The sequence below is a fragment of the Carcharhinus amblyrhynchos genome, chromosome 12 (genome assembly GCF_965287045.1).
Source record: "Carcharhinus amblyrhynchos chromosome 12, sCarAmb.v2.hapA, whole genome shotgun sequence".
NCBI lineage: Eukaryota > Metazoa > Chordata > Chondrichthyes > Carcharhiniformes > Carcharhinidae > Carcharhinus > Carcharhinus amblyrhynchos.
In genome coordinates, this window is record NC_137335.1 from 81,051,401 (window position 1) to 81,074,839 (window position 23,439).

Consider the following 23,439-nt stretch of genomic DNA (forward strand, 5'->3'; position numbering starts at 1 on the left):
TACCCAAATCTACATGGTTGGTGGAGTCGACACAGCACCGGGGACCCGAGTTCCACTCCCGGCTTGGGTGACTGTCTGTGCCGAGTTTGCACATTCTCTACGTGGCTTTCCTCCGGACACTCCAGTTTCCTCCCACAGTCCAAAAGGCATGCTGATTAGGCACACTGGCCATGCTAAATTGCCCATCCGTGTACCCGAACAGGCACCAGAGTGTGGCAACTAAGGGTTTTCAAAGGAACTTTATTGCAAAGTTAATGTAAGCCTACTTGTGATACTAATAAAAAATCTTAACCTTATTTTTCAAAGTTATTCATGATTATAAATCTCTTTTCTCCCCTATTTCCTTTTGAGCAAGCATGTGCGTGCGTGCGATTGTGTGTGAGATAACTATCCGCCAGGTTTGAATGTGTGAATAAACAATTTTTCTGACTTGATCCAAAGAGAGTTTGCGGTGAGTCACTTTAAAAAAAATTGACGTCACACAGAGGGGAAATCCAGCCACAGCCTATTCCAAAACGTTAAAACATATCTCCTTATGGACAGGCAGCGAGAAAAGTTCGAGGGGTTCAGTTTGCCTCTCTCCCTTATAAGCTTATCTGCTTGAAAAGATCAGCGCAGTTGGAGCCCTGGAGATCCCCTCGTCTCAGAATCAGATTGAAACTGCCAGTGGGAAGGGGGAAATCCACACCAAGAGACCACTATATTGTCAAAATCAATGGTGAGTTGCATCAATTGCTGCTGACTGCAAAATCAAGCCAATATTTAAATTGGATTGCTGAGTCAGGTACAGATGCACGAATGATATAGAAATGTGTTTGGGTGGAAAGGGGGAGATCGCTCTGAGACTTTACCATGGAATTCCATCTAAGCTGCATTTACCCTGTCAACGTAGATACATTTATACAGCACCTTTCACAATATCAGGACCTCCCAAAGCACTTCACAGCCAATTATTAATGAAGCGTAGTCATTATTATAAAGCAGGCAGCCAGCTTACCCCCAACAATGTGGCTGACGGTCTTTTGCTTAGGATGATATTGGTTGAGAGAAATATTGACCAGGACACCAGGGGAGAACTCCCTCGTTCTTCCTCAAAATATAGTGTGGAGAGATCTTTGATATCCACCTATGACTGTGTGGCCAAATTCCCCTCAACTCAATTTTCAAGTTTACCAACGATACCACTGTAGTGGGTCAGATCTCAAACAATGAGTACAGGAAAGATGTAGAGAATCTGGTGAACTGGTGCGACAACAATAATCCCTCCCTCCATGCCAGTAAAACAAAGGAAATCATCATCAACTTCAGGAAGCGTAGAGAAGAACGTGCCCCCGACTACATCAATGGGGACAAAGTAGGAATGGTCAAGAGCTTCATAAGAACATAAGAACATAAGAAATAGGAGCAGGAGTAGGCCATCTAGCCCTTCGAGCCTGCCCCGCCATTCAATAAGATCATGGCTGATCTGTTGTGGCTCAGTTCCACTTTCCCGCCCTCTCCCCATAACCCTTAATCCCCTCTCTTATCAAAAACCCATCAACCCGCTTCTTAAAAATATTTAGCGAGGCAGCCTCCACCACTTCAACGGGCAGAGAATTCCAGAGATTCACCACCCTTTGAGTGAAGAAGTTCCTCCTCAACTCCGTTCTAAACCGCCTCCCCTTTATCTTGAGGCTGTGCCCCCTAGTCCTACTGTCTTTTTTGAGCGGGAAGGGTCTCTCCACCTCTATCCTATCCATCCCATTCATCATCTTATACGTCTCAATGAGATCTCCCCTCATTCTTCTAAACTCTAGCGAGTACAAGCCTAGTTTATTCAGCCTCTCCTCATAGCTCAACCCCCTCAACTCCGGTATCAGCCTAGTAAACCTCCTCTGCACTCCCTCCAGGGCCAAAATATCCTTGCACAGGTGCGGCGCCCAAAACTGCACACAGTACTCCAGCTGCGGCCTCACCAATGCCCTATACAGCTGTTTTTAGGTGACCAGATCATTAGCAACCTGTCCTGATCCCCCCATGCCGACAGTATAGTTAAGAAAGCCCACCAATGTCTCTAGTTTCTCAGAAGATGAAGGAAATTTGGCATGTCAGCTACGACTCTCACCAACTTTTACAGATGCACCATAGAAAGCATTCTTTTTGTTGTATCACAGCTTGGTACGGCTCCTGCTCTGCCCAGCCCAAGACTGCAAGGAACTACAAAAGATCATGAACGTAGCCCAATCCATCATGCAAATCAGTCTCTCATCCATTGACTCTGTCTACACTTCCTGCTGCCTCGGAAAAAAGCAGCCAGCATTATTAAAGACTCTACGCACCCCGGACATTCTCTCTTCCACCTTCTTCGATCAGGAAAAAGATACAAAAGTCTGAGGTCACGTAGCAAGCGACTCAAGTTCAGCTTCTTCCCTGCTGTCGTCAGACTTTGGAATGGACCAATCTTGCATTAAGTTGATCTTTCTCTGTACCCAATACCTCAACAATGACATTATTGCTACTAGAGAGGCGGTGCTCAACAGACTGGAGGGACTGATTGTGGACAAGTCCCCAGGACCGGATGGAATGCATCCAAGGGTTCTGAAAGAAATGGCGGAGGTGACAGTGGATGCCTTGGTGATTATTTTCCAAACATCGCTGGATTCCGGGGAAGTGCCGGAAGATTGGAAAACGGCTAATGTTATGCCGTTGTTTAAGAAGGGTGGCAGGCAAAAGGCGGGGAATTATAGGCCGGTTAGTTTAAAGTCTGTTGTAGGAAAAATGTTAGAATCCGTGATCAAGGAGAAAATAGTGAGGCATCTTGAGGAGAATTGTTTGGTAGAGCAGACGTAGCATGGTTTCGTTAAGGGGAAGTCGAGTCTGACGAATTTATTGGAGTTCTATGAGGATGTGTCTAGGACGGTGGATAGAGGAGAACCGGTGGATGTGGTGTTTCTTGATTTTCAGAAGGCATTTGACAAGGTGCCTCACAAGAGGTTATTACAGAAGGTCAGGGGGCATGGAGTTGGGGGTAGGGTGTTAGCGTGGATAGAGTGTTAGCGTGGATAGAGGATTGGCTGTCAAATAGGAGGCAGAGAGTGGGGGTCAATGGGTGCTATTCGGATTGGCGGTTGGTGACTAGTGGAGTGCCCCAGGGGTCGGTGCTGGGGCCTCAGCTATTTACCATTTATACAGATGATCCGGAGGAGGGAACCGAGTGTATGGTGTCGAAATTTGCTGATGACACCAAGATTGGTGGAAAGGCAAATTGTGCGGAGGGTGTGGATAGTCTGCAGAAGGACCTAGATAGGCTGGGCGAATGGGCCAGGAACTGGCAAATGGAATTTAATGTTGGCAAATGAGAGGTTGTCTACTTTGGTAGGAATAATGGTAGGAAGGACTATTACTTACGTGGCGAAAAACTGCAGCAGGCGACGGTGCAGAGGGACCTCGGGGTCCTTGTGCATGAGTTGCAAAAACCCAGCCTGCAGGTGCAGCAGGTGGTCAGGAAGGCGAATGGGATGCTGGCCTTCATAGCGAGGGGGATTGAATATAAAAGTAGGGAGGTCTTGCTGCAGCTGTATAGGGCACTGGTGAAGCCGCAGCTGGAGGACTGTGTGCAGTTTTGGTCGCCGCACTTACGCAAGGATATTTTGGCCCTGGAGGGAGTGCAGAGGAGGTTTACTAGGCTGATACCGGAGTTGAGGGGGTTGAACTATGAGGAGAGGCTGAATAAACTAGGCTTGTACTTGTTAGAGTTTAGAAGAATGAGGGGGGATCTCATTGAGACGTATAAGATGATGAATGGGATGGATAGGATAGAGGTGGAGAGACTCTTCCCGCTCAGAAAGGACGGTAGGACTAGGGGGCACAGCCTCAAGATAAAGGGGGGTCGGTTTAGAACGGAGTTGAGGAGGAACTTCTTCACTCAAGGGGTGGTGAATCTCTGGAATTCTCTGCCCGTTGAAGTGGTGGAGGCTGCCTCGCTAAATATTTTTAAGACGCGGGTTGATGGGTTTTTGATAGGCAAGGGGATTAAGGGTTATGGGGAGAGGGCGGGAAAGTGGAACTGAGCCACGACAGACCAGCCATGATCTTATTGAATGGGGGGGCAGGCTCGAGGGGCTAGATGGCCTACTCCTGCTCCTATTTCTTATGTTCTTATGTACCCTAGCTACATTCTGCACTCCTTTCCTTCTCTATGAACAATATGCTTTGACTGTATAGTGCACAAGAAACAATACTTTTCACTGTATACTGATACATGTAATAATAAATCAAATCAAAATCCACTTGAGGGCAGAAATTACCTGAGTTTAATGGCTTATTTGAAAGATGGCACCTCTGACAGTATAGCACTCCCTTACTACTGGCACCAGTAGCATCAGATTGGAATGGTACTTGAACTCAATCTTCAGATTCACACGCAAGAGTACAGAGTGCACTATCACTCCATTATCACTCAAGGGAGGTGATGGCTTAGTGGTATTATCACTAGACTATTAATCCAGAGACTCAGCTAATGTTCTGGGGACCTGCGTTCAAATCCACAGGAGTTGGTGGAATGTGAATTCAATAAAACAGTTGTCAATTGTTGGAAAAACCCATCTGGTTCACTAATGCCTTTTAAGGAAGGAAATCTGCCGTCCTTACCTGGTCTGCCCTACAGAGCCACAGCAATGTGGCTGAGTCTCAACTGCCCTATGAAATGGCTTACCAAGCCACTCAGATGTCAAGGGCAACTAGGGATGGGCAACTGATGCTGGCCAGCCAGCGACACCCACATCCCACGATTGAATAAAACAAAAACAATTCCCAAGGATGGACTATAGACATGAGCTAACAATTCTTGCTATAAAAAACTTGCTGTGTAACCTTCTGAACTACATATTATTATATTCAGTGTGAGACCCCCCTGATACACCCCAACGTGAAGCTGTACAAGTCCTGCAGCAACCTCTGTTTGAACAAGGCTGATTCCAGAGATGGTGGGACTGGTGCATGAGGAGAGATTGACTAGTTTTCACTGGGGTTCAGATGAAGAGGAGGGGGGAGGATCTGATAGAAACTTATAAAACTCTAACAGGACTGGAAAGGATAGATGTGGGGAGGATGTTCTCGATGGTGGTGGGGGGGGGGGGGGGGGGGGGGGGAGAGAGAGTCCAGAACCAGGGGTCACAGACTGAGGATTCAGGGTAGATCATTTAGGACAGAGATGAGGAGACATTTCTTCACTCGGAGTGGTGAGCCTGTGGAATTCATTACCACAGAAAGTAGTTGAGGTCAAAGTATTGAATGTCAAGAAGTGGCTGGATATAGCACTTGGGGTGAATGGGATCAAAGGTTATAGGGAGAAAGCAGGATTGGGCTATTGAGTTGGACAATCAGCCATGATCGTAATGAATGGCAGAGCAGGCTCGAAGGGCCAAATGGCCTCCTCCTGTTCCTATCTTCCATGTTTCTATGATTCTTGCACTGGTGACCAGTCAGAATACAATGCACAAGTTAATTCCCTTATCTTGCTGTAAAGTATCTGGGTAGCGGAGCCAATAATACTTGAATAACAATCACTGCATTCTGCTCCTTGTGGGGAACTAGTTCCAGAGCCTGATTAATAGTTTATTGTTCTCTCCACTAAAATACTTCGGAAGTGTAGTTATTATTGTAATGTAGGGAATGAATAGCACTGAATTTGTCAACTTTAATTAAAATTTCACAGTGAGTGGGATTAATTATTGGGACGTGCACAAGGGAGTCGAAAAATCAGACATCTTAAACATATAAAAAAAATACAAGTCTTCTTATTAACTGGAGAATTCTGACATTTCACAGAGGGAATTTAGCGCGCTATGTCTTTTACTTGTATGGCTGGGTTCAATGTTGAGGTTAATTTGTGGCTTCAGCTGAAACACTGTGAATAATTGTGATGCCACCAGGAATGAATCTCCCAGGATTAGTCACAACATCCCCACAGTGCAGGAGGCCATTCTGCCCACTGAGTCTGCACTGACTATCTGACCGAGCACATTACCCAGGCCCTATTCACATAACCTCACATACTTATCTTGTTAATTCCCTAACCTACACATCTTGGGACACCGAGGGGCCATTCAGCATGGCAAATTCACCTAACCGGCACATCTTTGGACTGTGGGAGCACAGAAACCCATGCAGGCACGGGAGAACGTGCAAACTCTACACAGTCGCCCAAGGCCGGAATCGATCCCGGGTCGCTGGCGCTGTGAGGCAGCAGTGCTAACCACCGTGCCGCCCTTCAGTAGGTGGGTGCTGATCTGCCTTAGGCTGCCACAGTCACAATTTGAGCAGTTCCTCTCATTCCACTTGTGGGGGAAGATGGCCGTGTCTCCCTGGACCCGTCCTCAGGTGGTTGAGGGCTGCCCAGACTTTCCACAGAAAGTTGAAATCTGGGGGACCTTCCTGGGGTGGCACGGTGGTTAGCACTGCTGCCTCACAGCGCCAGGGACTCGGGTTCAATTCCTGGCTTGGGAAACCATCCGTGCGGAGTCTGCACATTCTCCTCACGTCTGCGTGGGTTTATCCGGGTGCTCCGGTTTCCTCCCACAGTCCAAAAGACTGCATCGGCCTTGCTAAATTCTCCCTCAGTGCACCCGAACAGGTGCCGGAGTGCGGCAACTAGAGAATTTTCACATGACTTCACTGCAGTGTGTGGTAACTTCATTGCAGTGTCAATGTAAACCTACTTGTGACTAATACATAAACCCTTAGCACTTGTGGAGCAAGATGGTCGTGTCTCCCTGGACCCGTCCTCAGGTGGGTGAGGGCTGTCCAGATTTTCCGCGGAAATTTGAAATCTGGGGGACCTTCCATGTCGCGATGGGCCGAATGGCCTCCTTCTGCACTGTAGGATTCTACGATTCTACATAGAGAAACACTGAATCACTCTGGAATTCAATGTTTAATTGCAACAAGCAAACTCCAAAAGTTGCTTTCAGTTTCAGATGAATGGTGATGCCAAATACTAACAGCGTAGTTGTCATCACTGCTGCCAAGTGATACAATGTTCCCTTGCTGTGGTTCCTCTATTCCACTATTTTCACATTTGCTACAGTTGGAACATAACATTATTTTTAAAAAAATTCATATTTATTTCCAACCACTTTCCAATGCGACAAGAATTAAACCACTCACCAGTTTTATTTTGCTTAAGTTTCGCGAGACTAGAATGGCAATGATCCCAGTTACGATGCTCTGCAGAATTAAAACAGCAGAAATTTCAATTAGTCACACCCAGAGTTTTGAGGTCCCCCCCCCCCACCAAAGTCCCTCGGAAGAGTGATGTTAAATTAAACAAACAGTTTATCAGCCTTCCTGGCAGCCGTGATATGGTTGCCAAGAGACTGTTGCAAGGAACGAGGGAATAAATATGATGCAAACACACAGCAGGTGCAAAGACAAAGGAGGGTTCAATATTTCAGGTGCAGGATGTTAGTTTGAACTGTCTATCAGAGGTATAAACTATCTTCCTTTCAGAAACGTGGAAAAATCCCCACTGGGCAATCCAAGAGCTTTCCATAGAATCCGTACAGTGCAGAAGGAGGCCATTCGGCCCATTGAGTCTGCACCGAAGACTCATCCAAGCCCCATCCTTGTAACCCCATGTAATCCCCCTGACACTAAGGGGGGATCTCACTCAGACCTGTTCCCTGTAACCCCGAGTATTTGCCCCGCTAATCCTCCAACCTCTTGGGACACTAAGGGGCAATCTAGCATGGCCAATCAACCTAACCCACACTTCTTTGGAACGTGGGAGGAAACCGGAGCATCCGGAGGAAACCCACGCAGGCACGGGGAGAACATGCAAACTCCACATGGACAGTGACCCCAGCTATGAATTGAACCTGGGCCCCTGACGCTGTGAGGCAGCAATGCTGACCACTGTGCCACCCCTATCCAGAAACTGGCAGTTATGATTCCAATGTTACAACAGTGGTGGCTCTTTAGAAGAAAATACTTGCTTGTCTTTTAACCATTTGGGATGTCATAACACTGTGAAAGGTGCTATAGCAACGCAAGTTGTTGTTTTACCCTCACACCAAATGACAATAGCCTGTTCGCGTACCCATGCCCATCAATTTTCTGGAATATTTAAGCATACTCCAGGCAGGATACTCACAATTCACTCCCACTGCTAAAACAAACTGAACAGAAGCACTCACCAACACGCCCGAGATGACACAGATAATGTTGGCCACCGAATACTCGGCCGTCACCCTGCCCTTGGGCTTGGAGATGTGCCTGAGGACTGTGCCATGGACGATTGCACCAATGATGAAGTTGATGTGCCCAACAAAGATCAGCGCAATGCCTTTCCTCATCAACTGCCGGGCACCGGTCTCCTTATCTGTCAGATCAAAGCAGAACATCCACATGCATTGAAGACACAGAGTCAAAATTAAAGAGGGGAGGATATGATTTATTATCGTCACATGTATTAGTATACAGTCAGAAGTATTGTTTTTTGCACGCTATACAGACAATGCATACTGTTCATAGAGAAGGAAACAGACAGTGCAGAATGTAGTGTTACTAAATTCATGACCTTTTGTAGATTCTTGTGGTCTAGGGCAGAGCAGGAGCCAGACCAAGCTGTGATACAACCAGGAAGAGGGCAGAGGGAAATGGAAACAGGATTGGCTGGAAAAGAACTCAGCCATTCTGGCAACACCTGTGGAGAGAGAAATAGTTCACCCAGTCCAACGTGACTCTTCAGAACAGCCATTTCCAACTCGAAGCTTTGACTCTGATTCTCCCGCCACAGAGTCCAGCACTTCCTGTTTTATTTCTGATCTCCATCATCTACAGTCTTTTACTTATATTTGATGGTCTGAGCTTCCAGATAAACTTACCAGTTTCACAGAGAGAACTGAAAAATTTATTCTTCCTAACTGTTGCCCTTAGCAAATTCTGCCAGTTTATCATGGTCTCGTAGTGGTCCCAGGAGACCCAAGGGGCATCCCACTTTTAAGAGGCATCTGGACAAATACATGGATAGAATGGGAATAGCGGGATACCGTCCCCAGAAGGGTAAAGGGTTATAGCCCAGATGGGCAGCATGGTCGGTGCAGGCTTGGAGGGCAGAAGGGTCTGTTCCTGTGCTATAATTTTCTTTGAAGGGGTAACACTCAAGTGTGAAAACAGCTTCTGATTTTGTCTCTGAGACCTGGCTTCAAGTCCAACCCAGACTGATGGATTGAAAGTTCCTCAACTCTTTGCCTCTCTTCCCTCCTTTAAGACATTCCTCAAACCCTACCTCCCAACTAAGCTTATGGTTACCTGTTTTAATATTGTGGCTTGGTGTCAAATTTTCTCTGACAATGTTACAAGTGCCTTGAAATGTTTTATTAATGTTAAAGGAGTTATAGATGTGCAAATTACTGTTACACAAAAACTGGGAGGAAAAGTAGGCCATATGGCCCATCAAGCATGCTCCTCCGAGAGACCATGGACAAACTCCCACTTTCCTATCCCCTCTCTCAATTCCCTAAGTGCCAAAAAATCTATTAATTTCAATCTTAAATATATACAATGTCCGAGTGTGTCCACAATGATAGCTTCTCTCTCTGCTGGCTGCAAGATTATGCAGTACTGGACAAGTTTGCACAGGCTACAAGGGTACAAAAGGCATAGAAAGACAGATAGGAGTAAGAGGAGGCCATTCAGCCCTTCAAGCCTGCACCGCCATTCATCACAATCAAGGCTGATTGTCCAACTCAACAGCCTACTCCTGCTTTCTCCCCAGAACCTTTGATCCCATTCGCCCCAAGTACGAGATCCAGCCACCTCTTGAATGCATTCAATGTTTTACCATCAGCCATTTCCTGTGGTAAGGAATCCCACTTTGGAGGCAAGAAAGGGAGGGGCGAGAATGGAATCAGAAATAAAACAGTGATGAGGTTTCCCTTTCTTTTCCAGCAGTGGACCCCATGCACGGTCCAATTCCTATATTTATTTCAGCTTTCCACAATCTGTAGCTCCTCTGTTTATGCATTCACGCTTTCTGTCACAACTTTGCTAAATATTTTGGGGTCTGTGGTTAATCCACCAGGACGAGGGAGCTGGAATTAACAATGCATAAATGAGGAGTGGCCTCATGGGAGCTAGCACCCTCTCAATGCGAACAGAACGAACCCCAGCATTAACACAACAAACCCAAGCATTTCCCCGATTAAAAGATCAAATGGTTTAGGGAACATTTTATTGTTGTGAGAATGGCCTTTTCACTTCTCTCTGTGAAACTGGTAGGTTTATCTGGAGGCTCTGACCACAAAGTAAAAGCGAAAGACTGTAGCTGATGAAGATCTGAAATTGATTTACACAGCAAGATCCCACACAGATAAGCCAAAGCGAGATCAACAGCTTAATGCAGCAGCAATATCTGGAAATCTTTGTTTGTACAAGGCGTGATTCATGTGTGAAAGACTTCACTAACAACCAATTAAATGATACAACGTGGGGGGGGGGGGGGGGGGGGGGGGGTGTGGAAACCAAGCGTGGGGGGTGGGGAACAGGATGATTTCCAATGGGCCAAATGGCTTCATCTTTTGTAACCAATGTGTGATTGTCTGACACGTTGCTGTTTTAAAATGGTTTTATAAATGTCCAGCACACCTATTTACGCTAAATCTATGGGCCTCTTTCACCATGACATCAAGAGCATATTTAAACAAAACTATTTACAACATTAGTTTAGAGGCATGGAGTACAAAAGCAAAGACCACTGGTTAGGCACCAACAACATAATGCCTTTAACACTGTGCAACTCTACAAGCTGCTCCACAAGAATGATATTAGATAAAATCTGATGCGTAACCTCTTGGGAGGCGCTTGGGACATGGTGACCTAAGCCAGGGTCAAAGAGGTTCAGGTTTAAAGGTGCGTCTTAAAGGGACAGGAGAGAGGTGGAGATGTTTAGGGAGAGAATTCCAGAGCTGGCAACACCAGCAGCTGAAAGCACGGCCACTGATAGTGGGGGAAATGAGGATCCGGAACGTGCAAGTTTATAATTAGAGAAGGGCAAAGATCTCAGAGGGTACAAGGAGGTTACAGCAATCGCAAGGACAAGGTGTTGTCAAACTGAGAGCGACTACGGTTCAGCCAGCATGGGGGTGAAAGTTGAATGGAAGAGTGCACTCGGACACAGGAAGCAGAGTTTAGGATGAATCCAAGTCTCTATAAAGGTGAAAGATAGAAGAGCCATAGAACACGGGGCAGGGTAGGTGTAGGAAAATGCTTTGTTGAAATGGCGGCGCGGGCTCGTTGGGCCGAAGGGCCTGTTTCCCGTGCTGGGTTGTTCTTTGTTTAGAATCCCTATAATGCAAAAGGAGACCATTTGGCCCATCAAGTCTACACTGACTGTCCAACAGAACATCTTACCCAAGCCCTATCCCCAGAACTCCACATATTTACCCCACAAATTCGCCTAACCTACACATCTTGGGACAATTTAACACAGCCAATCCATCCAACCTGCACATCCCTGGACTGTAGGAGGAAACCCACACAGACACAGGAGAACGTACAGAATCTATGAACCTACAGACTCCACACAAAAGGTCACCTGAGGCCGGAATTGAATCCGAGCCCCTGGTGCGGGTAAAAGAAACAATTCTAGGCACTGCACTTTCGGAAGGTTTTGGAGAAGACAGAAAGATTTATTAGAACGGTATCAGGGATGAGGGATTTCAGTTATAGGGAGAAACTGGCACTGTTCTCCTTAAAGTGAAGAAAGACACAGGGACATTTAATGAAGCTATCAAAGTTATGAAGGATTGTGACAGGGGAGATAGAGAGAAACTGTTTCCACAGGCAGGGAAATCAGTATAACCAGTGGACCGAGATAATTCACACAGGGCAGATGACAATTAATTTTACGCAGCAAGATATCATTTAAAAAACGCCGTCAGTGGAAGCAGATTCATTAGTGACTTTCAAAAGAGAATCAGATCGATGCTTGAAAAGGAAAAATAGATTGCAGGGCTGAGGAGAAAGAGTTGTGGGTGATAACTGGTGCAGTATGAAGCTAGACACTTATCTTGATAGTTCCTTTATTTACAGAACACAGCATTACATTCGCCTATCTCCTACTCACCCAGGGTCCCATCAATTTATCCATATTTCTTACAATCAATTCATAAAGGAGACCAGAGGTTAATATTTACTCAGTTTTAGATCAATTCACAAAGTCAGACATTGCAAAAGAACCACAAGCACCCACACAGGGGCTTAAACCCACAACCATGTCACTAAGAGTCTTTTGCTTGACTGACTCAGGCCGCCAGATTTCAGTCACTCTTTAAAAAGGTGCTCTATGAACTTGGGCATTACTGAGAAGAGAGACATGTTGTTGAAGCTTTTCATCTTGCACCCATCAGGGCAGCTTTCAATTGTAATGGGAACAATACACACACGCGCACACAATCTATTTAAGACTATTAGTTGGGCTCACAGTGCATGCTAGAAGCTACATATAGCCCCTTCACAGACAGAAGACACTTGCCCACGTTTTGCACCTTTTTTACTAAAGAAGAACTAAGGGGACAGCCATTCCCTGGTTCATTCTCCATGTCAATACTTTGGACAAAGAGGTGGCCTGGTTTGAATTTCAACAAAAGCTTGGCAGTTAACTGTTCCCATGTGCAGGCTCCATGGCACACCCCTACCTACCAATCAGCACTCTCTTTTCGTGCAATGCAAATTGCTGTTCCCTTTACAATTGGTATTCTTGCAAACTGTCCTGATGAGTACAAGATGAAAAGCTTCGACACGCCTCTTTTCTCAGCAATGCTAAAACTCTATGGTCCAAGTAACTACTTCTAAGTATTTAATTAAATAACTCCCTTCACCTGTGAATCTTAATTAAAAGACCAATGACAGGGGATTGGGACTAATTGGATTATTTTCCACACAGTCTCGATGAGCCTAATGACCTCCTTCTTGCCTGTTAGATTCTATGATGTTATTCAACAATTCTGTAATGAGTTTTATTTCAAGTTCTACAAAGTCAATTTTACGCACTCGTCTCCAGAAATCATGTTCCAAGTCAGGAACTGCTCCCTGTGGGAGCTGGATTAAATCAGACCAACTCCTTAGTGACTCAGACAGATCTCTCTCTTTTGTTCGTCCTTCGAGGTGTTTGGCAGAGTCCCAGTGAGTTTGGGAGGTGTGTAATAAGGCCATTCTTCAGCCAGAAGGGTGTAAATAGGATGGGGCATCACAGGGTATTGCAGGTGAGTTATGGGCTCAGAAAGGGGTGTAAGACAGGGGTAGCACCTCTAGCACGTGGACTCACAGCTCTTTACAGAGAGGGTCACCCTGTTCTGGTCCTCACTTTCACCCACTCTCGGCTGTGGCATGTTAACATGCAGGAGTGGCCACACACTGATGACCCACTCCAATGGGCAGGCCAAACCAGATCGGGGTAACTGGCAGGCCTCCTGTTTAGGGGCTTGTTTAAGCTGTCATGTGGAGACCAATTCCAGTGGACGGGATGGTTGAGACAGTCCGATGGGGACCTAGCGCCGTGTGTGAAATTCATAGAACTCCAAAAGACACAGAAGTGGTCACCACAGCATCCAGTCCATCTCCAGCTGTCCAGACTCACCTTGTAGGGGGCCAAGCAAGGCCAGGACGCGAGAAGGAACGAGGTTATAACCTCACTCATTATGATCCAATTCACACACAAGCCATGTTCATCGTCACCTTTCTACTCATCATAGAGTCCGTTCAGTGCAAAAGGAGGCCATTCAGCCCATTGATACTGCACAGACCATAATCCCACCCAGGCCCTAATCCTGTAACCCCACATATTTACTCTGCTAATCTCCCTGACACTAGGGTTAATATTAACATCTGGCCAATCCACCTAACACATCTTTCGACTGTGGGATGAAACCGGAGCACCCGGAGGAAACCCACACAGACATGGGGAGAATGTGCAAACTCTGCACAGACAGTGACCCGAGGTCCCTGGTGCTGTGAGGCATCAGTGCTAATCACTGTGCCATCATAAGAACATAACATAAGAACATAAGAAATAGGAGCAGGAGTAGGCCATCTAGCCCTTCGAGCCTGCCCCGCCATTCAATAAGATCATGGCTGATCTGTCGTGGCTCAGTTCCACATTCCCGCCCTCTCCCCATAACCCTTAATCCCCTCTCTTATCAAAAACCCATCAACCCGCTTCTTAAAAATATTTAGCGAGGCAGCCTCCACCACTTCAACGGGCAGAGAATTCCAGAGATTCACCACCCTTTGAGTGAAGAAGTTCTTCCTCAACTCCGTTCTAAACTGCCCCCCCTTTATCTTGATGCTGTGCCCCCTAGTCCTACTGTCCTTTCTGAGCGGGAAGAGTCTCTCCACCTCTATCCTATCCATCCCATTCATCATCTTATACATCTCAATGAGATCTCCCCTCATTCTTCTAAACTCTAACGAGTACAAGCCTAGTTTATTCAGCCTCTCCTCATAGCTCAACCCCCTCAACTCCGACATCAGCCTAGTAAACCTTCTCTGCACTCCCTCCAAGGCCAAAATATCCTTGCGTAAGTACGGCGCCCAAAACTGCACACAGTACTCCAGCTGCGGCCTCACCAATGCCCTATACAGCCGCAGCAAGACCTCCCTACTTTTATATTCAATCCCCCTCGCTATGAAGGCCAGCATCCCATTCACCTTCCTGACCACCTGCTGCACCTGCAAGCTGGGTTTTTGCGACTCATGCACAAGGACCCCGAGGTCCCTCTGCACCGTCACCTGCTGCAGTTTTTCGCCACGTAAGTAATAATCCTTCCTACCATTATTCCTACCAAAGTGGACCACCTCACACTTGCTAACATTAAATTCCATTTGCCAGTTCCTGGCCCATTCGCCCAGCCTATCTAGATCCTTCTGTAGACTCTCCACACCCTCCGCGCAATTTGCCGTTCCACCAATCTTGGTGTCATCAGCAAATTTCGACACCCTGCACTCCCCAAGAGATAACTTGTAGCTAGTGTCAAAGACGTATTCACAGATCAACAATACGTCGGATAGTTAGCAGAGTTGCAGGAGGACGGACTGTTGCTGAGTTTATTGCTTCTCCTGCATTTTAAAAGCACTTCAAGAGAAACAGGCTGAATTGCTGTTAGAACAGGAACACAAATATTTGCAAAATGCTTTTTTATTTGCACTTGGCATGACCCACCTCGAGTAAAAATGCTATCTGGCAAACTGGTTATCAGTAATGTACACATTCCAGAGACAGGACTAGCAGATTGCTGTGAGGGTGAGGAGGGAAAGGAGGGGTACGGAACGGGGGGAGGGAGAAGGGAGCGGTGGGGGAAGGGGTAGGGAGAGGAGGGGGAAGGGGAAAGGAGAGGAGGGATTTTCTTCTTCTTCAGAAATCCGGAGACAGCCTGATCCAGTCCGAACATAAGAACTCAGAGCAGGAATAGGCCATCTGGCCCTTCGAGCCTGCTCCGCCATTCAATGAGATCATTGATCTCTTGATCTGATCTTTTCAACCTTTCCAGCTGATGAGGTAAAGACTCCGAGTGGCCTTGTGTACAGATTGTGGCTCAGAGTAAGTACTGGTACTACTAGAAGTGACAAGATGACCCAAAACCCACCACCATACCTAGGCAGCACGGTGGCACAGTGGTTTGCACTGCTGCCTCACAGCGCCAGGGACCTGGTTTCGATTGGGTCATTGTCTGCGTAGAGTTTGCACTGGTTTCCTTCCACACTCCAAAGACGTCCTGGTTAGGGTGCATTGGCTGTGCTAAATTCTCCCTCAGTGTACCCGAACAGGTGCCAGAGTGTGGTAACTAGGGGATTTTCACAGTAACTTCACTGCAGCGTTAATGTAAACCTACTTGTGACACAAATAAATAAAATTTTAATCTTAAACACACCGACACCTAACCCACCCCTCCCTCACAATACCAGCAACAATTCGGCCATTGGTCACTTCCTTTGCTGCCCATTTCCCCCCCTCGTTTCCATGCTACTTCACTGGCTGCGAGGTAGGGTAAGCGTTGCAGTGCAAGCTGGTTAGAGCCAGCTCCAGCTTATCTTTAGCCATCTTCATCAATTTCATGCTTAACACTCGCCCAACACGAAAAACGTCTCCATCTTATCAGTAAGAGCCTTGAGAATCTATTTATGGGTGTCACAAGTAGGTTTAAATTAACACGGTAATGAAGTTACTGTGAAAATCCCCTAGTCGCCACACCCCAGCGCCTGTTCGGGTACACTGAGGGAGAATTCAGCATGGCCACTGCACCTAACCGGCACATCTTTCAGACTGTGGGAGGAAACTGGAGCACCCAGAGGAAACCCATGCAGACATGGGGAGAATGTGCAAATTCCACACAGTGTGACCCAACTGGGAGCCGAATCTGGGTCCCTGGCGCTGTGAGGCAGCAGTCAGACCTCGATGTTCTCACCCTCATTCCTGCCCCTTCACTTGCCACTAGTCCAAGCTGAACCAGCATGAAAGCTGAATCAATCCCCGGCTGTGCTGCCTACCATGCTCCCTCCATTACTGACACCATCAGTTTGATCTCCACAACATTACCAGCTTTCACCTTTACTGACACAGAAACCTTCACCCACAGGGTGAAGACAGGGGCATGGTTTCCACTAGGCTTCCTGAAGTTGATGACTTTCTCCTTCGTTTCGTTGACATTGAGGGAGAGATTATTGTTGCTGCACCAGTAATATGATAATCTGGTCATTATCACTTTGTTGTTTGTGGGAGTTTGCTGCTACTTTTCCAATAGTGACCATACTTGAAAGGCAATTTCTTCGCTTCTTTGGGATGTTTTGAGATGGTGAAGGGCGCTGTATAACACAAGTAATTTTTTCCAATCAAATCTCCTATGACTCTATCCTGTTATTTACTAGATCTCACTTGGTCGTTACCCATCCCCTGTCTGAACTCCACTGGCTTCATGGACACACAGCGTTGCTTTAAAGCTTTTACTTACAATTTGCTGTCTCTTTGAAAACGCCTATATCCAAACCCCTACTCTTTCCCTGTAGCCCTGCAAATACTCCTCCTTCAGGTAGTTGCTCAATTGTGGCTGTAAAATACATGATGTAGAAGCCTCGCATCTTACACACAACCATGCAAAAATTTCAAAGAGTCGTGTCTGAGCCTCTTTTAGAATTAAACAAAAGCATGGGGGGCAATTATTCCCTGGTGCATTCTCCAAGGCTACACATTGTGCAATCAATCAGCACTCTTTTCTCATGCAGTATAAATTGTCGCTCCCTTTGAAATTTGGTATTCTTGCACCTGTCCTGATGAACACAAGACAAAAGACTTTGATAGCTTGTCTCCATTTCAGCAATACTCAAGTTCTGTATTGCTAAGTGTTTTATTATTCATTATCCTTTGAAAGTTGAATCTTCCCTCCTGTCCTCTATAGATTGTACATTCCAGATCATTATAACTTACTGTGTGAAAAAAATAATAATTTTGTCTCTGGTTTTATTGCCAATCATCTCAAATCAATAAGCTGTGGAAACAATTGCTCCTTTTCTCACGGGGCCAAAGGCAGCTATAATTTTAAATGTTTCTGTTAAATCTCCCCTGAACTTTCTCTGCTTCAAGGAGAACGATCCAAAGGCCTCAATGTCTCTCCTAATGCAAAGTGCCCAGAAAGTTTCCCTTAGGCTTCCACTGCTCTGACTTGCATCGTCCTATCCCTTGGCTCCATTGTTGGTAGCATAGTTCTCCGTTCTGGATCACACGCCATGTCTTGACCTCCAGCCTAATATTCACTCTGCAACAGAACTGGGGGGAAACAGAAAGAAACATCCTTTCTGGCTGTATCACAGCTTGGTATAACTCATGCTCTGTCCAACAGCACAAGGCAGCTTCACGTTTCCAGGTGTCCAGATCACTAAAGTATTGTGGTCCCCCCCACGCTCTCACAATAGTTAAGAAAGCCCACCAACATCTCTACTTTCTCAGGAGGCTAAGGAAATTTGGCGTGTCAGCTATGACTCTCACCAACTTTTATAGATGCACCATAGAAAGCATCCTTTCTGGTTGGATCACAGCTTGGTATGATGGGTCCTGCTCTGACCAAGACTGCAAGAAACAATAAACGGTTGTGAATGTAGCCCAATCCATCACGCAAACCAGCCTCCCAGCCGTCAACACTTCCCGCTGCTTCAGCAAAGCAGCCAGCATAATTAAAGATCCCACACACCCCAGGCATTCTCTCTTCCACCTTCTTCCATCGGGAAAAAGATACAAAAGTCTGAGGTCACATACTATGTACCAACTCAAGAACATCTTCTTCCCCGCTGCTGTCAGACTTTTGAATGGACCTACCTTGCATTAAATTGACCTTTCTCTACACCCTAGCTATGACTGTGACACTACATTCTGCACTCTCTCCTTCCTTTCTCTATGAACAGTATGATTTGTCTCTATAAGCACGCAAGAAACAATACTTTTCACTGTATACCAATACATGTGACAATAATAAATCAAATCAAATCAAAACATTCCTGTCTAGATCATTAATCTACATTACAAACAAATCAAATCAAAAGATCTAGATCAGCCGTGATCTAACTGAATGGTGGAACATTCAAGAGGCTGAATGACCTCCTCCTGTTATGTTACTCATCGTCAGAAGCCCCATTTCTTTGGCAAAGCTCCTGTGTCACCATTTAGCCATCTATAAAAAGTTCAGTCTCTCTTCCTCTTTCCTGTGAAGTGACTTGCGTTGTTTTCCTTTGTGTTTTGTTTTTTAAATACAGAAGTTTTATTCTGGTGATTTTTTTTTTGGATACAGGCCATGCTGAACACAGAGTTCATTCTCTGATATTGAGCTGAAGAGTCTATTTCACTCTGTCGGATTCGAGTTAATGTACACAGCAGCAGTAGAGGCAGACAGATTAACAACAACAAACTTTAGGGACAGAGAAGGATTGTTTTTGAACAATAACTAGCATTTACAGAATGCCTTTAACAGAGTGAAATGTCTTACGAGTAAAATATCTTAATGGGGATAAACTAGAAATGGTCGAGAGCTTCAAATTTTTAGCCGTCCAGATCACCATCAACCTGTCCTGGTACCTCCCCACGTCAACACTATAGTTAAGAAAGGCCACCAGTGCCTCTACTTTCTCAGAAGACTAAGGAAATTTGGCATGTCAGCTACGACTCTCACCAACGTTTACAGATGCACCATAGAAAGCATTCTTTCTGGTTGTATCACAGTTCGGTATGGCTCCTGCTCTGTCCAAAACCACAAGAAACTACAAAGGGTCATAAACAAAGCCCAATTCATCACACAAACCAACCCCAATCCATTGACTCTTACACTTCCTGCTGTCTCAGAAAAGCAGCCAGCATAATCAAGGATGCCACGCACCCCGGACACACTCTCTTCCACCTTCTTCTGTTGGGAAAAATATACAAAAGTCTGTCATGTACCAACTGACTCAAGAGCAGCTTCTTCCCTGCTGCCATCAGACTTTTGAATGGATCTACCTCGCACGAAGTTGATCTTTCTCTACACTCTAGCTATGACTGTAACACTACATTCTATACTCTCTCACTTCCTTCTTTATGAATGGTATGCTTTGTCTGTATAGCATGCAAGAAATAATAATTTACACTGTATACTAATACATGTGACAATAATAAATCAAAACAAGAGATGTTGCCAAACACACTTTTACACCTAACTACAAGATTTAAAGCGAAGAGTTTGGTTTCAAGGTGCATCTTAAATGATGAGAGGGAAGTGCAGAGGACACATAGTTAAAGAACCATCTTCCAAAGCTTAGGAAGCAGGAAGTGCAGACACCAATAGTACAGCGATTAAAATCAGGGCTAAAGGAGGTCAGAATTGGAGGCAAGGAGAAGGTCTCAGAAGTTGTAGGCTGGAGGAGGTTACAGATTTAGGGAGGGATTAGGCCACGGGGGAACTGAAAACAAGGATGAGAACTCCAAAAACGGCACTGATGGACAGGGAGTCACAGCACAGCGGGCTTGCTGCGAGTTAATCTACAGGAGGCAGAGTTCAGGATGAATTAGAAACTGTAAAAATAGGAACATGAGAAGGTTAATCAGCCCATCAAGTCTGTCCCATTATTCAACAAGATCGTGGCTGATGTGACCTAAACTCGTGTCATCTGTGAACTTACTGATCATACTCTCCACATTACATTTCTGGAGTCACTACATAAACACAGTGGCTACAAGAGCAGGTCAAAGGCTAGGAATACTGTGGCAAATAACTCACCTCCTGACTCCCCAAAGTCTGTCCACCATCTGCAAGGCACAATTCAGGAGTATGATGGAATACTCCCCACTTACCTGGATGGGTACAGCTCCAACAACACCCAAGAAGCTTGACACCATCCAGGACAAAGCAGTCCACTTGGTTGGCATCAGATCTATAAACATCCGTTCCCTTCACCACCGGCACTCTGTAGCAGCAATGTATATTATCTACAAGATGCACTGCAGCAATTCACCAAAGATCCTTAGACAGCACCTTCCAAACCAATGACCACTTCCATCTAGAAGGACAAGGGCAGCAGAGACATGGGAACATCACCACTTGCAAGTTCCCCTCCAAGCCACTCACCACCCTGACTTGGAAATATATCACTGTTCCTTCGTAGTCGCTGGGTCAAAATCCTGGAATTTTCTCCCAAATGGCATTGAGAGTCAACCCACAGCACATGGACCGCAGTGATTCAAGAAGGCAGCTCACCATCACCATCTCAAGGTCAACTAGGGATGGGTAATAAATGCTGTCCAGCCAGTGACACCCATATCCCACAAATGAATTTTAAAAAATTACACCCTTCACTCTATACCCTATGACTATAACACTACATTCTGCATTCTGTTCTTTCCTTCTCCCCTATTTCTCTATGAACGGTATGCTTTGTCTGTATAGTGCACAAGAAACAATACTTTTCACTGTATCTTAATGCATAATAATAAAATCAAAGCATCCCTGTCTAGATCATTAATGTACACTACAAACGGCAAGAGACCCAGCACCGATCTCTGCAGTACACCACTGGATACAGGCTTCCAGTCACAAAAAGAACCTTCCACCATCACCCTCTGCTTCCTGCCACTAAAGCAATCTTGGATCCATTCTGTCAAATTGCCCTGGATTCCATGGGCTCTATCTTCTTGATCAGTCTCCCAGGCAGGATCTTGTCAAAAGCCTTACAGAAGTCCATGTAGACTACATCAACTGCATTGTCCTCATCTACACACCTAGATACATCCTCAAAAAACTCAATTAAATTTGTTGGACATGATCTCACCCTGACAAAGCCATGCTGACTGTCCTTGATTAATCCTTGCCTCTACAAGTGGAGAATAATTCTGTCCCTCAGAAGCTTTTCCAATACTTTCCCTACCACTGGTGTTAGACTCACTGGCCTGTAATCACCTTGTCTTTCCCTATTTTCTTTCTTGAATAATGGTACCACGCTAGTTGTCCTCCAGTCCTCTGTCACCTCTCCTGCAGCCAGACAGGATTTGAGGATTAGCGTCAGAAGCCCTACAATCTCCGTTGCCTCACACAGCAGCCTTGGATACATCTCATCTGGGCCTGGGGATTTTTAAACCCAGTGTTAACACATCCTCCCTCTCAATGCTAACCTGTTCAATTATATCTTCCTGCTGCCTATGGCTACATTGTCTTTCCCCATCTATGGACACAGATGCAAAATACCTCACCTACATCTTCTGACTCCACACACACTGCCGCTTTGGTCCATAACTCTTTTCCTAGTTATCTCTTGCCCTTAACATACTCAGAAAACATCTTTACATTCTCCTTTATTTTGCCCAGTGATTTTTTTGTTCAGGTCCTTTCTTATTATTTAATTTATTTTTTAAGTTCCGGCCCACTCTTGCACTTTCTATACTCTGTAATAAGTCTCACAACTCCAGGTTAAAGTCCAATAGGTTATTTGGTAGTAAACGCCACTAGCTTTCAGAACGCTGTTCCTTCGTCAGGTGAGTGAGGAGTTAATGACCACCTTTCTATCCTCCTCCAGAACATCCAATGTTTAGAGCCGCTTGTATTTGTCAGAACTGCATGGGTTTCCTCCGGCTGCTCCGGTTTCCTCCCACAGTCCAAAGATATGCAGGTTGGGTCAACTGGCCATGATAAACTGCCCCTTAGTGTCAGGGGGATGAGCTAGGGTAAATGCAGAGGGGTCTGGGGATAGGGCTTGGGTGGGATTGTGGTCAGTACAGACTCAATGGGCCAAATGGTCTCCTTCTGCACTGTAGGGATTCTATGAAAATTCCCTTTGATTTCCTACCCAACCTGATCAAGCAACTTTGTATGTTAATAGGTTACCTATTCTCACAGAATCTTCAATCCAGCCTGTGTTGGGTCTCTGAAATATTTTCCAACTAGCAGCCAAGCTCCTTTGTGCTTTCTACACAGCCTTACAAATGTTGCCATTTCCCTTTCGTAAGAGAGATTATTGAATCTTTCAAGCGGTGTATTTCAGACAAAAACATCTTAGGTTTATTGCAATGTTTTAAAACAGGCTTCCTCGTAAATCCTATGAGTTTTTTTGTTTAAAAAGCGAATGCCACAAGAATGGAATTTGTAATTTAACTCTTGGTATAAAAATTGGTTAACAAGATCTTAGGGGAGGGAGTTCTTACTGGATTTGTCTCCTGTTGGTTTTTACTGAATTGCTACTCCATTCGCTGCTGGATGTTACCCCTCCCCTTGAACATGGAGAGCTGAAGAGGCACTTACCGAAGCCACACATGTTGCCTGTAGCCGGGACCCCGGCTTGCAAACAGCCCGGAGCCCGGAGCCCGGCTCGCTGCTCCTCACCTGGGCCAGGTAAGCTACACCCTCAGCCCCGGAAGCACCTGAAGCAGAAAGAACCTGAAGCCACTTCCGTAAATCCAGCTTCCTGGCAGAGGGAATACACCACTCCCTTCCTGTGTTGTTATCCCTGTTAATGAGGCAGAAGCAGATTGACACATTCGGAGCTGCAGATGTTAATTGAAGACAAAAATCCGACTGTGCTGGAAATTCTCAGCAGGTCTGTGGAGAGGGAAAGGTTTCTCTGAATATCTCCAGCAGTTTATTTTTTATTTCAGATTTCCAGCATCCACAGTCTTTCTTCTGACTGTCCTTGCAAATATGTTGAATCTACCAAAACATGTAGGGCGAGGTTCTTTGGCTTTCCAGCCGTGTGTTTCCCGCCAGCGGGAGGTGGCGTGTTGTTTGCTAGTTGGCAGGGTTCTCCAGTCCCGCCGCTGTCAATGGAAATTCCCATTGACATCACCCCATGCTGGTGGGATAACCACAGGCGGGGATGTTCACTGTTCCGGTGGTGTGAACAGCCGGAAAATTCCGGTCTTAATCTGTCCCAAAAACAGAAACTGCTGGAGAAGCTCAGCAG

The 23,439-nt window shown here is 45.7% G+C and overlaps 1 protein-coding gene across 1 annotated transcript in view; it reads right to left on the minus strand.

The window, feature by feature from the left end:
* krtcap3 (keratinocyte associated protein 3) overlaps window positions 1-22,847 on the minus strand; it is a 31,107-nt gene extending 8,260 nt beyond the window's left edge. The window contains exons 1-3 of the mRNA XM_080200826.1: window positions 22,782-22,847; window positions 8,175-8,359; window positions 7,147-7,206 (exon numbers count right to left, since the gene is read on the minus strand). Of these exons, the coding sequence (XP_080056952.1) occupies window positions 7,147-7,206; window positions 8,175-8,359; window positions 22,782-22,794 (258 nt within the window). The 5' untranslated portion in view covers window positions 22,795-22,847. The remainder of the gene's footprint in view (window positions 1-7,146; window positions 7,207-8,174; window positions 8,360-22,781) is intronic.
* Window positions 22,848-23,439: the final 592 nt, after the last annotated feature.